This window comes from Barbus barbus, assembly GCF_936440315.1.
Source record: "Barbus barbus genome assembly, chromosome: 37".
Taxonomy (NCBI): domain Eukaryota; kingdom Metazoa; phylum Chordata; class Actinopteri; order Cypriniformes; family Cyprinidae; genus Barbus; species Barbus barbus.
Genome location: NC_136715.1, coordinates 13,595,656 through 13,614,554, shown reverse-complemented (window position 1 = coordinate 13,614,554; position 18,899 = coordinate 13,595,656). Strand labels below are relative to the sequence as shown.

The following is an 18,899-nucleotide window of genomic DNA, read 5'->3' as shown; positions in this document are numbered from 1 at the left end:
AGAGAATAAAACTCTTTACCAGAGGCGGACAAAGTACACAACTCCATTACTTGAGTAAAAGTACAAATACTGCTGGTCAAATATTACGCCATTACAAGTAAAAGTTGTAAAGACAGATTTTTACTTAAGTAAAGGTACAGAAGTACTTGCTTTTAAAAGTACTTAAGTACCAAAAGTAATGTTCCTTTTTTATGTCGATGCACTGTTTTATTATTGTTGTACGTAATACTTGCAATACCTTTGAAGCAACTTACAATACATTATACCTACTGAATACACTGACTAGCTTGTAGTATCTTTGGAATAAAGAGCTTTAATAATGTTAAAAACCTATGGGGAAAAAAATAATAAATAAATAAAAATAATAAGTATTATTATTTAAAGGTGGGGTATGTAATTTTTCAAAAACGCTTTAGAAAACTGAGTCGGGGCCGAGTACCAAAACAAACTTGTAGCCAATCAGCAGTAAGGGCCATGTCTACTCATGATATGGAGGAGAGAGCGTTCAGTGAACAGCCGAGCTGAGCGACAGAAAGATAGAGATGGCGGATAAAAAACAAAAGTTGAAAATGTCTGCGGAACGATAAGGTAAGAAGTAGGACCCGTGTAAATATTGGATCAGCTTTCCAGCACTGGAGAGACCTCAAGGAGCGGAAGGCCTGCGATCAGATGCCAAGGTTGCTTTGGTTCTTCTTGATAGGTTAGTCTACACCGGACGCAGCGCGCCGCAACAGCTAAATAGGGGCAAGACCCTTTTGGGGAAGGGGCGTGTTTGTTTTGGTGATTTCAAATAGCAACATTGACTTCCAGAAATCACTTACCCCACCTTTAACACTCCTACCACCCCCACAAAAGAGTGATGGTAGTGATCTCACACAGCTCTGACAGTGTGTGCACACATCTATGTGTAGCCATTCATTCACATTTGAACACAGTGGACAGTGAAATCCTGTAAATACAGAGTGATAAGGAAGAGAAAAAAACAAACCTGCTTTAAAACCCAGCAAAACAACTGTAGCTGTATAACTTTACAACAGCAAAACAGTAAGACTTATTTGGCTTATTTATTATAAACAAAAATGTTAAAAATGCTGTCTAATCGGTCTCACTGTATTTTGATGTCTCACAGAACGGTTTGTGCAGCGCTGCTTCAAGTCCAACACCTATTGTGTTTTATTAGGAGACACACAACAGTTCTTCTGTGGCTTTATAGGTAATATTTTCACGTACACAGTTTAGAATGTAGAAGTTAAAGTCATTAAGTTTCCAGAAAAAATACTACTCAAGTAAAGTACAGAAGTACTTAAGTGCACTTAAGTAAAATACTCTTTACTGACACTTTTGATCAATTTAATGCTTCCTTGCTGAATAAAAGCATTAAAAAGTCTTACTGACCTTTACATTACTGGAAAAAAAATGAAGTAAGATAAATACATTTGTAGAACTCCAAAAAGATCTAAAATAAAAATTTAGTTTTTGCAGCCCACGTGCATTATAAAAAAATGTCATTAGACAGCAATAAAACTATACTGCAGAGAAATTAATGATTAAATTAAATCAGTTTAGTAACTGTTTTATTTAGTTTAGTATTAACTAAGTACTAATATACTGTAATGAAACTAAAACTAAAATAAAAAGCAAAACTGAAACTAAAAATAAAAACCACTGAAAATATTACAACTAAACTTAAACTAACCAAAATCATACATTAAAAAATTTAATAAAATATAATTTTTTACTAATATATTTTTTACTAATATATTTTTACTATAATATCCCTGCGGATAAGACTAGAAAGAGGTTATGAAAGCACTCTAGACCTCACCTGCGGCCGTCGTCTTGAGGCACCATAGCCCGCCGCTGGTTGACCCACTGCTGCAACTGCGTCATGGAGCTCTTCCTCTGGGCGAGTCTCTCCGGTGCTGTCCTGGGCACAAAGCCTCTCCGCATCACCACATTCTCCTCATGTGACTCGCGCATATCCCTCACGTTCTCTTGGGACTGGTATCTTGAACCGTTGGGAGGACCATAGTTACCCCAGCCGTTGGGGTGATGGGGTGCCAGGCCTCCTTTCTCCCCCATTCTGCCCTCTATATTTGGGGTAACTGGGGTCACTGGGGTGCTGGGCATTGTGTCTCTGGTTTCTACACCGTTAAGCTCATGGACATCTGGCCTCTGGCCATTCTCTGCATGAGAGTTGAGCTCGAGGCGTTTGGCTACCATGTCGTTTTCGTCTGCTGCAGGGACGGGCTCAGATTTATTTCTGCAGAACAGCAGGAAAGAGAAAGACAAAACATATGTAAAACACTGTCATAAACAGTGTGATGCCTTAGATCTGTTTGATGAAATGTTGTTTTATAAGAAGTGCACATGACTGTTTGTTCTAGAGTATCAGGGTAGCAGCATTAATGGCATGGGCTTGTGTTCCATCTGTGCTATTTTAGTTGTTCCTCTGCATAAATTTCATGCAGAGGAACAACTCAGATCTGTGTCTTTGCCTGTTTGAAATCCACAAGAATCACATGTTGTCCAAAACCATATGACATTTTTTTTTCTACTGTAAAAGACAAAAGTGGAAATCTTATTTGTACTGAATGAAGGTCCATAAAAGCACTAGAAGAGTTTCAAGGAAGTAGTCATTATGACTCGTTTGCTCCATTTCAATTGGGAATATTTTTAGTTCTTGGCATTGGCAAATAGGTTTTATTGTTTGGCTGATAAGTTGTAAACGGGACTTTTATTTTAACAGCGCTGAAAACATGGTGCCTGAGTGTAGATGCACAGAAAACACATGGATGCACATGAGTGCGCAACTTCAAACTATGCTATATTTAGTTGGCCACTATGTAGTCAAATTATTAATGACAATAAGAATGGAGAATCAAGCATTTGTTAACTAAAGTATAAATCTATTGATTTTAATCTACTTTTTTGTTTTCCAGAGAAGAAGAATCATGCAGTTTGGAACAACAATAAGGTGAGTAAATGATTACAGATTTTTCATTTCTGAGAAAATTAAAACCATTTTTTGCTCTGTCACGCTGGTCTTGAATGCAAGAGAGGATTGTGTATGAATTAATGTGGATTATAGATGTGTGTTTACCTGGATGTGGCTTGGATGTGGACCCTGGCAGCCTCACTCATGGTTTGGATCCACTCCTCCTGCTCCTTCTGGCTGTCTGCACTGAAGTAGTATGTACGAATTCCTATGTGCTCAACCTGCAAACAGAACGCAATACTGCCCTTTAAATCCTCACTTTCCTCCTCCTCCTCCTCCTCTTCGTTGCTTTCGCACCACACCTGCAAGAGGAAAAGAGAGAAAGAGAGAATATTATTGGACTGTCCTATAGCCACTCCAATTGTGCAAGAACATAATTGTAAACCTGATACCACAGGGACAACAGAGCATGCAAAACAGATCCAGCAGAACTCATGCAAAATAGTCCATTCAATTGTTCATATGTACATGAGCAGGTAAATAAAAGCCTGTGAATGAAAGACATGCTTAAAGGAATAATTCACCCAAAAATTAAAATTCGCTTAAAATTTACTTAAGCTCAGGCCATCCAAGGTGTAGATGAGTTTGTTTCTTCACCAGAAAGCAAATTTTCATTTTTGGATGAACTATTCCTTTGAGGCCTTTCAGAGAGCCTGGTGAAGGTAGGAGTTGCAGTGCATGCAAACAAAAATAGTCCATGCAATAACTTAATTTTCATGTGAAGTCAAATGTGTTTATATTTAATATGCAGCACAACACTGGAGAAAATTGTGGCTCGGACATGCAGGACAGAGTCAAAATTATAGCAATTAAATGTTGAGGATTAGCTGACAGGTGACTGAGGACTTTCAAAAATTAATTTAGTCCAGTTTAATTATTGTATACAATGACTGATATTCATTTTAGACTTCTACATATAGAAGTTTGAAGATACTTATTTACTTTTGTCAACATAATAATTACTGTCAGCTTGTTAGGAACGTAAGCAGGTGAGTCCAATCTTGTCACTTGTCATGCAGTTATAGTAGCAAAAAGAGGTGCTCTGAAATACCTACTAAATGTGGCTCATCGACACATTGGAGAAAACTCAATCAGAGGTCCTCAGAGATAGGGAACAGAGGAGAAAAGACTACATAAGGATGACTAGCTCAAATATAAAGATCAACTTTGGGAGCAGGTTAGATGTGGGCTAGATGTCGTAAGGTTTATCATAATGAAGTGGACATGTACATTAATATCCTGAAAGAATAGGCAGTAAGTAAAAATGTGGCTTTGCTGTGTTATTACAAATACAAAATATCAGCAGTTAAGCACATAGACAATGGAAAACCTTTGTGTGATCATGTTACATTAAATAAGTAACACAATAGTTTACACACATGCATGCTGGTCAAAAATACTGTAGTACAGAACTTCACCACATGGGGGCAATACATAATAATTTAGAGTTAACTGTGGGCTACATTCTGTAGTCAGTCCAGTAACAAACAGCAAACAAAACAAAAGGAAAAAAACATATAGCAACAAACCTCAGAATCTACAAGCAAATTTTTCCTGTTTGTAACTTTTTTACGACTTGTGTCTGAAAATAAACTTTCCTATTTAAAGCACAAAAAAAATATCATATATCATTTTTAGAAAATAGATACAATACAAACTTTTACCTTTAAAAGAGCTTTTTTTCCCCTGTGTAACTCTACAGGGGTATTTTTGTCCACCCGTTTTAAATATGGGGTATTTTTTGTTACTTTTGGTGGCAATTTTGGTCAATTTATGATGCAAAAAGTCCATTACACAATGTCATATTTCTTTCTATAACAGACATGACAGGTTTTGAATGAAGAGGGTGTGTGACCACTGATGAAACGTGACATCACTGGAAGTTACAATAATCTGACCATAACATTCAGTTGTATTTCAGGATCTCAACCAATGCCAATCCTCTCAATTAGTCTTGCATAAAACAACCTGCACTTAGTCATCCGAGGGTGTGCCAAAATCAGTTTCATGCAATCTAATAGTTAACTGCTCCTCAGGAGTCAGGACACTATAGACCATTAAGAAACAAACTATTTTTTTGAATAGACAAAACCTGATGAACAAGATTTACTTTAAATACACAAGTTATAATAATTCTGTATAGATAAAAGTGTTCATATGTGAAGTGTCTAGTAAGGAGAAAAAGCCTGAGAGTTTCGACATGCTGTCAAAACAACTTAAATTAACCAGAATAACAAACTTGGGCTATAGTAATCAAGTATTTTATTTGCCATTTATTCACTCAGTGTTGTTTGCATGCTTAACATTCTCTTGAAACTGAGACAGTCATCTGTGTCACAGGAAGTAGAGTGTCAAAACAAAAGTTTGCATTGCAGTAGTTGCTCAATTTTCAGAAATCTGGCACAAAAACTAACCAGGCTATTGCAAGTCCTTCGTTTACCTTTGTACCTGCCAAAAGAATGCCTTGTTTCCTTTGATTGAGCCTCTCCCCGAGGAAACCGTCAAACACTCCCGCACTATTGATTCATTGCAGGGCTTGGCAAATTTTGTGCCTACTGTTTGCATTTGATTTTATAGAGAAGTCATTGTTCTTGTGCAGATTATTACTAAATGACGCTGAGCTGGCACTTTTAAATGTTTGTTTCACTTTAATATAGCTGGTCTTCATTTAAACCCTCTTTACCGTGTGTCCAACCTTCTAGTACATCTTTATTTAAGGAAATAAAGTGTAGGAGGAAGAGGCGTTTGGCAATTTGTAAGTATGCAAAAGGTATTTGACACTGCTTTGTGAGGATGCATGACAAATGAACCATGTTAAGCTGAAGTGACATGATTTATCTGGTACTAATTTGTCATGTTGTCGCTAATATAAGGATTCAAAATGTAATATTATAACGTGAAGAGGTCACATGAAGTTCACGAGTTTCCCGGATGAGCAGTCAGTTATAAAACGTTATTATTCAGAGATATTTGACTGCTGAAGAATTTGGGAAAGTAGTATCATAAACCATAAACTTTAAACTGCGTCCCAAAAAAAACTCCCTTTAAGGGATGGTTCACTCAAAAATGAAAAATCTTCATCATTTATTCACCACATGCCATTCTGTATGACATTTTCTTGTCTGTGAAACAATTTTTGTTTTGTTTTGGACACCACTGACTTTCACTGTAAATAAAACACTTAAATATTAGTTAAATGTCTAATTGTTAAATGCTAAATGTAAATCACTTCCTCAAAGGTCAGTTTAAATAGTCACCTGATTCCAAGTGCATCCTAAAGACATACAGTATTTATATAGGAGACATTTGTTTTTGCAGTGGAGTCACATGCCAGACTGATCTATCTTTACAGACCTACTCTTATAACTACCAGGTACCCTTCTATCCAAACAAGCACAAGTACCTCCTTCTCTTCTTTACAAATCAGAAAAAAGAAATGACTTTGTCACACAGTATGTCAGTGCAGAACTATATTTAGTCAAACCTTAATTATGGCCTAATTGAAAATGTCTGTCATCTTTAGTGTGTGGAGATAAATATCTTCCATAGTTCTCTTAGGAATATCACAGGCTCGGTCAGACCATATACAAAACCAACACAAGATCAATTTTATTGTTGCTAGCCTGGGGATACAAGCCTACACATGTGAAAATCGGAAAGCATGTATTTGAATCTCACACTGTGTAGGATCTCATATTATAATGACGCCCACTTTTTGTGCATTTGTTGATGCAAGTGATGGTAACACACCAGACTAGCAGATGATCTGATAAGACTGACATTCATTTCACCCTTTTATTGCACATAAAGTAAGGTCAAGCTACATAGTCTCATCGTAATCGGAGTGTGTTTTGTTTTCTCTCTCTGTGCCAAGAGCTCTCTGTCTCCTATGGCACTGGCACAGAGGTGCAGCCCAGGACACATTAGCTACAAAGATCTATTACATAGTGGTGGAAAAGAATCATGTTTACACTGTAGACGTAATCGAATGTCCAAGAGGGCCAGTTTATTGTTAATGTTGGATCATATATTTCAACAGGCCACAATGAAAGTCACTGTAGGTTATTTCCTTTGAGTATAATATGCACTGACATACTTTCCCATCTCGGCTCTGACACAAGGCTGAGCCATTCCAACTTGGCTTTTCACACTACAACAAAATATGTTGCGATGTTTTAGATGGGATTTCTTTACCATTTTCTTCTAGTTAATCCCTCAACAGCCTCTGAAATTCTCTCAAAGCAAAGCAAAAAAAAAAAAAAAAAAAAAAATCAATTTAGGGAGAATAAAAAGTTTTTGTTGTTGGTTTATTTTCTTCCTTTTTTTTGTCTCTTTTAACTGTTCGGCAAAGTTATGCATATGGTATTTCACTGTAAAACCCCCTGTCTTATTCACTAAAAACCCAGTATAGAGATTAACTTGTCAATAAATCTACTGAAATCTATAAGGATTTAAAGTAAATGTCATTATTTTTACACATTGACATTTTTATAATTATAAATAATTTGTACTATGAAAAGAGCAATTCTTTATTAGTGAATTCTCCCTGTATTTCCCATATAATCCTCAATTTCAAACAAAAATGATCACAATTTGAGATTCATCTGGGAGGAAAAGCTCAGAGAGTGAGTTCACCTGTCTACACTCATTACGTCCGATAGTAGTTGATTTGATTGTGAGACACAGTGTGGGACGCTGAGGCTGGACAGCAGGTACCAATGCCCAAAGCAGCTCGATGTTAAAAAAAGGAACAGAGCAATTCCCTGCTTTGCTTTTTGGAGTGCCAGGTGGAAGAGGAAGCAGACAGTCAAGCCTCAGCAGATATTGAAACGACAGACCTGCCTCCTTGCCTCTTTCATTCTGTCTGTCTCTCTCTATTTCTGAGCCTCTGACAGGTAGTTGTATACTCTCAGTCATGTGGAGCTAGTAAACTGAACTCTCTCGCTTTTGGTCCATGTTTGCTGATCCTGGAGTCCAGGGGATAGGGATGTGAGATGTGCTTGTGTAGATAAACTAGCTTTCAGAAAATCATGATACCAAATGGGGTTGTCAAAATACCAAAAATTATATTTTGACATTTATATATACACAAAATATATATAAAAAATATTATTATAAGTAAATGAATGTGAATTAAATTGAAAGACTACATGCATGATTTATTACAAATATTTATAATATAAATATTTTAAAAACATTCCTTCAAGTTCTTTATAATTTATATTATTATTGTTATTATTGCTATAAATTCACTGCACATTTTATTAAGTACACAAGCCAAACACAATATTTATTTTTAATACAAATATTTTATGCACATCACTTCAACTTTCTTTCTTTTTTTCTTTATTTGTTTGTTTGTTTATACTAAAATACTTGAAATACCTGAAGGACTACACATATAATAAAAAACAAATACTGTATATAATAATGTAAATATTAACTATTTTTACATAAAAGCTCCTATCCCAGCTCTCTAACCTGCAACACAGCTGAGTGAAGGCAAACAGCTGGAAATACACACATGCAACATAGCAGGAAGGTTACAGCCACAGCTGTAATCTGATGCTCTCCAACATGTTGACAAAGCAGTTAACAGCATGATCTCAAACAACAGCAAAAATATGGGGGAGAGCTGCAAAATGAATGATTGCAGCAACCTTTAATGACTAGACGTTATACAGGGCTGGACGGCTTCTTGCGTGTGTGTTCTGTCTCCCACCGTACTTCACAAACACATACACACACACTCTCTGCTTGGTGTCTGTCTACACAGCAGACAGAGTCCACATGTCTGATAGAGAGACACCTCAGCCCCGCACACTAGGACAAGGTAACCAACCCAGGACTGCTGAGGAAAACAAAGTGAACTCAGGACACACATCAGCGACTGCAGAGGCAGGTGAGAATGGGAAGTTTGATCCAAATCAACAGCGATTTGGCAATTTTTCACAGCGAGGGCGAGAGAAAAAGGGTCACGAGTGGCTAAAGTGGTCAGGCCTGCGTCCCAAAGGCCAACTTCTGAGAAGTAAGTCTTGATCCCAAGCAGAGCAGAGGACTCGAGGCTATGGCTATGCCTCTCTGGCCAGAGGCCTCAGCCTCTGGAGGAAACATGTACTAGGGGGTGCCTACCCATTGAGAGGCCACCGAGAAGGGAGCGGAAGGCCAAAAAGGTGCCACGTAAACCTTCAGGGTGGCGTGGGTTACCCCTGTGGAGAAACGGGCCTGCAGGAACTCCAGCACTGTACCAATCGGGCAGTTAACTGGGTCAAGGTGGCGGTCTCCGCACCATGAAGTGACAAATTTCCTCGTAGAGGGAGCTCTGGATTGGAGGATGGTTTCCCCTCGGGGAGAACCCCTTGGTTCTGAGCCACCACCGTAGGGGTCTCATGTACAGCAGGCCAATAGATATCACATTGGACGCAGCTGCAATCAGACCCAGCAGTTTTTGAAACTGCTTGACAGTGAGTGACTGGCCTTCTCTCACTCTCTTGACTGATGTGAGGATCGACTCAAACCGAGCAGGGGACATGCTTGCCTGGACCCCACACCACGCCTAGATAAGTGGTTCTCTGTACTGGAGAAAGCACACTTTTCTTGGCGTTCAGTCTCAACCCCAGCTCTTTCAAGTGCGCGAAAACGACATCTCGATGTCGAATCGCCAGCTGCTCCAATTGAGATAGAATCAACCAATCGTTGATGTAAAAGTGCGGGGTGAGAGTTTCAAGGCCAAAGGGAAGAACCTGATATTGGTAAGCTTTGCCCCCAAAAGCAGGGACTTCCTGAGAGTGGGAAGGATGGAGGCGTGGAAGTGTGCATCCTTTAGATCGATCGTGACAAACCAGTCCTCGGACTTGATCTGATATACTTACCTGTTTGAGTTTTGAGCATCTTGAACTTCAGTATGCTGACTGAGCGGTTCAACTGATGCAGATGTAAAATGGGACGCAACCCTCCATCCTTCTTGGGAACTATGAAGTATTTCCTCAAGAGAGTTTCTATTTCCTGTTCCATGACCAGAGCCTGCTCAGGGCCCACTAACGTGGGAATCACCCTGTTGAAAGGCAGCGGTGGAGCGCCGAACTAAATACGATAGCCTTTCTCTACAGTACGCAGGACCCGCTGAGACACATTGGCAGTAGTTTCCACGCTGCCAGATGGTCTATTAAGGGAACCAGTCTCTCGAGACTGGCCTCTGGTGTACCTAGAGCTGCTAGCTCAGTGCCCTGAAGCGGAGGACCGGCAGGAGACGGCCAAACCAGGAGCTCTAGAGACCCCCGCAGGGGTGGCGAGCTTCTCAGCTCCACTACGTTTCCGGGCAGAAGTGACTGAGAGAAGCGCTCGCTGGAGCCAGCTGTGCCCTGGAACTCTGGCAGGGTTGGCAGACTGATCTCCTGAGGGCACTGAGGAGAGACAGACACCGTGCAATGCGGTGTAATCCGCTCTTCCCCAGAGGGGCCTGCCCTCATAAGTCCTGGGCCATAGCATCAGGACTGCCTCAGCTGAAGCCTCCAATTGAAACAATGGTCCTCAGACCCGCATCATTTCTAGGAAGACCAGGCTGATAGAACCAGAGCCTGCTCAGGCAAGACCCAATGAGACACGCTTGGCATGGGCTCCCACATCACAAGTGTCTACTGAGGGAACCAGTCTCTCGAGACTGGCCTCTGGTGTACCTAGAGCTGCTAGCTCGGTGCCCTGAAGCAGAGGGCCGGCAGGAGACGGCCGAAACAGGAGCTCTAGAGACCACCGCAGGGGTGGCGAGCTTCTCAGCTCCGCAACACTTCGGGGCGGAAGTAACTGAGAGAAGCGCTCGCTGGAGCCGGCTGCGCCCTGGAACTCTAGCAGGGTTGGAAGACTGGTCTCCCAAGGGCACTGGGGGGAGACGGACACCGTATAATGAGGTGTAACCCGCTCTTCCCCAGAAGGGCCTGCCCTCGTAAGCCCTGGGCCACGCTTGTCAGGGCTTCTTGGCCGAGGACATCTTAGACTAAAGTACGGTCCGCAGATCCGGCTTAGTCCTAGAGCTCCCTGACCCAGAGTGTTTGCCACCTCGGCCCCGCCGTGGGGGTGCGTGAGTAGCAACGCTCTGTTTTGTGCCTCTCTGTATGAGGAGCTGGCACACGGCGAGGGCTTGAGCTTCTATCCCTCATCTAGCTCTTTAAGCAAGTATGTCGGCTTGGTACACCTGTAACACCGCCATGGTGTGCAGACACGCACCAGCCTGACCTGCACCGCGTACCCCTTACCCACCAACGCTGAAGTTGTGCGCAGGGGACAGATAGCTCGCGAGCATCTGTTCCACCTGGGGCATTGCTTCTGATATGAATGAGAATGACATAATGCCTCGGCAACGCATGCTGCAACAGCGAGCTCTCACTCAAAGGGGGAAGAACCGCACCGCTAGCTTCCAGCCCCGAGCGAGAGCGCTAGATCTGGGGAATGCAGGGGGAGATAGGGCGAACCCGTCTCCAACCCGTTCGCCAGATCCATGTTGCGATCCCCGCAATCTCACTTGTCGCCGTGCCTCAGCAGATCGTACAGCGGGGAGAAGCACAATCAGCCCCATTACTTAGAGCTGAAGGCGCGAATATAATTATGTCGTCATTCATAATATGCTTATGCAAACACTGCAGCTTTACAAAGCTCATCAACGTCCTTCACGTCCACCTCCTCGGAGGAAGACAGGCGGAGCGTCGAGCCCTTTCTCTGGGGGGAAGAACCGCGGGGCGGGCTTCCGATTCCAGAGAGCGGGCGCTGGATCTGATGGGAAAGGAAGAAGATAGGGGCTTGCCCATCCATGTGCGATTGCCACGAGCGCAGCCGCCGCAAGGCACCGCAAGGAACGCTAGTGAAAGCTCACTCCTCAAAGAGAGCCTTCCGAGAGCAAGCAGACATAGTGACAAACGCTCACAAAGCGGGCAGTCAGCTCTCAAGCAGACCACACACGGACTGTGTATCCCCAGCAGTGATGTAACGTTTGCAGGGAGGAACATACAGCCTGTGATGCGATCTGCTCTCGCCCAAGTGCTTGCACACATTGTGGAGCTTATTTCAAGTGATTGTGTAGGGACAAACAACACTTAATAAGACTCACAACACAGATCGACAGACACACACAGAGAGTAGCGGTTGCTGAATGACAAAAAGCTGATGCCGGTTCCACCGCACGTGCTTTTATGCTTCCTGGACGATTACGTCTCGCCCTTCCATTGGACAGATTACACATGTATTCAGAGCGCGGTCACGCTGAAGACGTTCTCCTAGCGTTTTCGACGCAGCTCGAGTTCCCGAATCGCAACTTTTCATTTTCCGTCGGTCTTAGTGCACGATGTAACTACAGAAGAGTCAAGTTTTAAATAGGAAAATTATCGAAACTCTTTAGTAATTTTTGATGGCAAAATGCCAATGGTCTAATCCGATTCAATGATCTATGCTAAACTAAGCTAAAAGTGCTACTGCCAGACCCGATCGGCTGAATGGATTCAAAAACTGTAAAACTCAACTGTTTATCTCTAGGGGAGTTGTAAAATGAGCCTATTTCCAAAAAAAGTGGAGTGTTCCTTTAAGAACTGTAGATTTCTTAATCACAAAACAGTTGCATATTTCAAAATTGGCAAAAAATACATTGCAGAAAAAATGGCATTAGAAGGCAATACAAAGTGAGGGGAAAACACTTTGAAAACAAAATTGCATCACATTTAGGCCATACTTGAACTGAATAAATTGCTGAAATTATGGATGTATCAGGTAGCATGAATTTCACATTAATTGTTTTATCATATTTTGCTTTGTTTTTTTTATATAAAGTACAATTACTGCAGACTAAAATGTTGTTCATAATAAGGATGCTAACTTTTATAAATTTCGCTGACGATTATGAATTTTTTACAATTTCTAATTGAAATTTTACGAGAATAGCAAAGTCCATATCACAGTTATGACAATAATGACAGAAGAACAATACCGTTGGATTTTTTCCCCCAAGTTGATGAACGATAAAATGCCGACAGAATGTCCACCTTTAGAATCCACCCAACTTAAAAGAGCTCACGCATTTAAAGCATCTGACGACATAATTGAATCATGTTCATAATAAACAGAACGTTATGGTATGGAAGCTAATTGTTATGGAAGCTAATATATTTATCGTTATAGTAATCATTCTTGATGTAAATGGGTTTAAATCCTGAGTTCTGTCATGAAACTCTAGATGGCACAGTCCGAACTCAATTTGACATAATGACATCATTATTCAAATGATGGAGGTGATTGGTTTCTTTTTGCATCAACAGCCAATGAGCTTGCAGCTCAACATTCAAATACTAAGCTAGTGCTCGCTGTAGCAGTTGCAGCACGTTTCAGAAACCCTCCACCTTCCCCAGCTCCACCTGTACAGATCTGCTATAGGGTGATTTCACAAATTTTATATACAGGGGTTATTTCATTTATGTTATACAGTATGTGCAGCAGCAGTATTTCTTATATGCTCACAGCAGCATTTCAGCATATGTTTTGGCAGGAGCAAGTCTCACTACTTGCTTTGCCGCAGCAGCAGCATATCAGCAGATTTATTCCACTAAGACCAAACAAATTAACATCTACATGACCATTTTATTATGACAAAATTCCATTTTACATTTCAAAGAGAGCCTTCCAGGGAAAGATTTTGTCAGATTTACTGTACTTCTGGGGATAGCTTTGTCCCTAAAATGTATCTATGTATCCACACACATACACACACACACACACACAGGTATAACGCCTGAAGCAATGAAAAGCCAGACTTCACAATGTGAAACCGAAGAATATCCCGCGCCTGGAGGCCAAACACCAGTTTTGATCTTTGCACACTGGAGAAGGACTTCATAAAAGAATTGGCAACACTTCCAGGAGAAGAGTCTGAATAAAAAGGTCCAGTGAAAGATGCACTGCGTCAGACGTGTTTCGGGTTCTTTTGTGGAGGCAACACGATACATGTAACCGTTCACTATCACAGAGCACGATGAAGAATGGCTGACTAAACACACCTTTCTTTCTCCTAACACACACAACAAACACTTTTCAGTATTTCCTGGTTAATGATTAACACCATGCTAGGTTATAAGTTCAGAACATGCATAAAGGTATTTTCTAGAGATACAGTGTGACATGTATGATGGTGGCATGATTTTTATTATGGCAGCCATAAAAACGACAATGATCTGCGCTGACGTGGCTCCACACCAAAACTGCACCATAGGGGTCGGTGATATGAAAAAGACATACTGCACATCTTTTGCCTTAGGGTGCAGAAGCAAGAAGTTACTGGGTACTTGTGACGGATAGTTTGCTTTGTTCTGCAAATATATCTCTAGAGTATAAAATAGTCTCTCTTTTGTAGGAGACAGAACAGCTTTGGATATGTTTTCAAAAACACATGGATAGGCAGACATGGGTTTTAGTGAAGCTGTAATGGCGGTGTCTCCAAACCTGCCATTTCCACAGGGGATGAACATTAGAAGTAAATGCGTGATGTATAAACCATAGTAAAAATACAAAAAGAGAACTTTGAAAATTATATACACATAAAGAATGTTTTGAAGTACATATGATCTTAAAGTCAAATAACTGAAACGATAAACCAACTCTTTCTTGAAAAATCAATATTAGTTAATGAACAACAACAGTTAGACTGTATCATTCAAAAGTTTGGGATTAGTACAATTTTCTAAAATAAATTAATACCTGTATTTAGCAAGGATGCATTAAATTAATTAAAAGTGACAGTAAAGACTTTTATATTGGTACCAAAAAAAAAAAAGCTATTCTTTTGAACTTTGTATTCATCTGTGATTCGTGAAGAAAAAAAAATCACGGTTTGCATACAAATACTAAGCACTGTTTTCAAAATAGAAATCAGTTAAGTTATTTAAATTAATAAAATTAAATTAACATTATTCACAATATTAGTGTTGTACTGTATTTTTGATCAAATAAATTTTGCCTTGTTGAGTGTAAGAGACTTCTTTTCAAAATCATTAAATAAATCATATCAACCCTAATGTTATGATTCAATGAGTCAAATAACCGAAAAATCTAAAGTCTAAAATATAAGTTTATTTAAAAAGTATATATAAGTATATACACGAGTACACCTGAATATTCAAAATTATTACCTTAAATATTCTAAATATAAACAAATGGCAAATAAGTAAATTCTAAGTCATATTTTATGTATAAAGAATAACCTAAATACCAAAATATTCAGAAAGCTTAAACCACAGTTCTGAGAGAAGCAAGGTTTACTCCTGTTGTTTTTTAAAGGTAGTGTCAAAGGTCATCAACGCCTCAGCTGTGCATCGTCGTGCTTACTTCTTTCCTATTGGTCAGTTAAAAAGCCAGGTGCCATAAAAAAAGCAGTTTTACTCTAAACCTAACAAGACCTGCAGAGACATGACATCAGATTCTTGAGCATCTCCAGCCCAGCCCTTAGGGGCCCTGCGGTGCCGGAGGCAAGAGACATAAACACAGTTATCAAACACATAACAGTCTCACATTCTCCTCAAGTGGAACTAGCACACCTACAGTACAGCCGTATGTTTTAACTATAAACACAGTTTAAAACACATCCCCATATACTACCCAGCATGCACCCTGTTTAATCTAATAGAGCCTCACAAACAGGCAAAGCATAATCTTATTTTCTAAATTATGATAACTCACCAGAACAACGTTCTCTCAGTGTGCAATCAGGGGTGTATCTACTCAGAAATCACAGAATACAGTGACCTCTCATATATACTTTCTCGAAAGGTCTGTGTACTCAAACCCAGCTGCCTCGGATCCTGATGAAAATATAATTTGACATTATGTTTGTCCTTCTGGCACATAGTGTGCAAACACACTTGGGAACGCATGCAAAGATGCAAAGTCCACTGCATGTGTGGGTGAGGGTAAATACAGGTTCCGTGGTTTTGACTAAAAACAGATACACGGTCATTGAATCATGATTAATTCAGACACAGTTTAAAGTTTCCTATGATCACATGACCTACACTGACACAGAATACCATGTTTACCTGTCACCCCTCCCATCCCGTGTCCCGACAGCATTCAAAACAGTTACTAAAAATGCACAAAGCTCACCAACCTTAAACGCAAACTTGCGGCTGATGTTATCCGATGCCTGGACTGCTCCAATCTTGAAGCTGAGAAGAGGAAGGCTGCCCAAGACTACTTCTTCCTTCTCATCTGAATGGAATAAACATTGAAAAAGCAAACAAAATAAGCATTAATCCTAAAGTAAAAATAAAATACAATAAAAAATACAAATAAAAAGCATTTGTATTCCAACCTAGATTTCAAAAAGCTGATTATAAAATTAGGTGATAATTCCGTCCCAAATCAGAAAAGTCCAGCTTCCTGTTGTGTGCCGCTACACTGGTGATGACAGGCAGTGGTAATGGAAAAGCAGGTAAACTGCAGGTGAATCCCATAATAGATATCCATTTTTATCTCAGCGTAACGCTAATGACACTGAAGCAAGCAGCAGCGCGCAGCCTAGAAGAGAAGCGCTCGGGCAGGTTAAATAATGGAGTACATCATTAAATTTTCAGCACGAGCAGAGGAGGTCAATGGAGATCCAGCGTTCACGTTCTCGATCTCCTGTACTGAGAGCTGCTGCCGGGGAAATGCAGTGAACCCACCCGCGCGTGTGTTCTGACAGCGCTCTGTGTGTGTGTGTGTGTGTGTGTGTGTGTGTGTGTGTGAATGAGAGACAGGGAGAGGGTGGAGGGAAAGGAGGGGTGGAACAGGTTGTGTTTGTGCTGTATAGAAGTGAGTAGAGCGAGAGAGAAAGAGAGAGAGAGAAAGAGAGAGAGAGAGAGAGAGAGAGAGAGATTAAAGATAGCTATCATCCCTCAGTGACTCAGTGCTGCAGGGATTCTGGCTCTCGACCAGCTGTACCTGCACTGAACAACCAATCAGAGCCTATTATTCTGTCAACAAAAGCCTAGGCAAAAACAGTCCTGTATAAGAAACATATATTGACATGGAAACCTATTTCTATTTTCCCCACAACAAAATATGCTTGAAAACACAATGAAATGAACATTGCATAAAGGAAGGCAGTAAAAAGCACAATCCAAACCTGTCTGTCAGGGCTGTAATCAGTATTATAGTCAAGGAATGTCATTCCCAATATTGAGATTTGTGGTCGACATATATGCATTTTAAATGGCTGATTCTTAATCTAATATGGTTAGTCACCCAATCCTAGAAATGTGGTTACAGATTAGCTGTCTGCATAAAATCTAATCTTACAATGCGTATTCATCCATTGCTAAAATGTAGAAGTTTCATCTTCATTTCCAGTAAAATTTTTAAAACAAGATCCATCTGCCTGACGAGTAAAATTACATGAAATGATTAGACATGCTTTAGGAAATTAATCTAGAGTTAACTTTATTTATTTTTACTTACCCTGCTGGCATAATGTTTTCTCTTGTTTTAAGCATAATATTAAAAAAAATAAAAATAATCAAACTAGAAACATTGTTAAAGACATATTGAAGTATTTTACTCAATTAATTTAATACAATTAAATTATATTTAATCTTTTAAGGAATTGTCTTCACTGGAAAACAGTTAATCTGAACTGTGCCCAAGCTTTTACATATTTTCTTTAATAGGTCATTTTACAGAAGAACTGTTGAACAATATACGGGCTGATACATCAATCACTCACACTCCATAAAAACAGGTACATGTCGATACAAAAGCTGAGGCCACTCTAAACCCAGCACACAGAAGAAACTTATTTTATAATGTAATTATTTTATATTTTATTATTTCATAATGTAGCCCTTGACCAAAGTTCTTCATTTACTGCTGTTCATCAGCTTTTTATATGCAAAATCCAGTCATTTTAAAATCTTGCAGATTTCGCAACGGCTTCAAGTTGGCAAAATTTTCCTAAGATTTCATTAATGTGACTGCACCCTAAGACTGGTTGTGGAGGGAAGCTAGATCTGTTACTGAGAAACTTATTTATGTCAGCATACACTGCTCATCATAACCCAGAATCTATTTTCACATTTAACAATCATTTCATCTAAGTTTCTTTTTTTTTCTGTTACCCTCTCTTCCTCGTACTTGGCATACGGCTCTGATATCTGCAGCGATGACAACAGCGGGCCATTTTTCATCGTCTCCCTGTGTTCAGAATACCAATTGAGGCATTAAATTGCTCTGTCACACATTCTCAAACTCTTTTGCACAGCACAGTTGGGTAGATGGATCCGGGGTGATAAGAGGACGTAGGGTGTTGTTCCTCCAAACATAGTGCCGTCGCCAAGATATTAAGGGCAGCTGTGGAGGCGTATGGGATAAAGCCAGCCGTGGAGCATTGCTGATTGTCATTTTTAAATAAATGACCCTCTCATCCCAGTGAGCCATTCAATCGAAGAAGGAAAGAAACTTCCTGGTGTTCCCGGAGTGTGTTTGTTATGCCACTAACACTGCCTCCTATTAATATTATAATGTTTTTGAGCTGTACGCAGTTACATTTTTGAATGTACAATGATCTTTCTGTACAGTAGTTGCAAAATGTATTACAATACAAATTGGATGACATTACGTTTGTTGGGATACTCAAAGCTGTACATCACTTTGATTTGTTAGCAGGAATAACAGGAATAGTTCTATTCTATAAATAGTTCTAAGTTCTATAAATTGAAACCAATGCATCTCATTGCCTACTACATCGGCAAAGAAGCAGTACTTTTTTAATAGTTAGTTTTTAGCACATTGCTAAGCTAACATGACACTAATAGGCATTAAAAAAATTACACTAACTATAGTTCTAACTATAACTATACTTCAAAAGAATAGTATTTTTTTATAGAAATAGCAAAAAAAA

General features: G+C 39.8%; 1 protein-coding gene across 1 annotated transcript in view; it reads right to left on the bottom strand.

Moving 5' to 3' along the window:
* Positions 1-18,899, bottom strand: part of LOC306857279 (pleckstrin homology domain-containing family A member 6-like) — a 58,116-nt gene that overhangs the window by 21,523 nt on the left and 17,694 nt on the right. Inside the window, 3 exon segments of the mRNA XM_079397143.1 lie at positions 1,826-2,263; positions 3,104-3,300; positions 16,131-16,231. Of these exon segments, the coding sequence (XP_079253269.1) occupies positions 1,826-2,263; positions 3,104-3,300; positions 16,131-16,231 (736 nt within the window).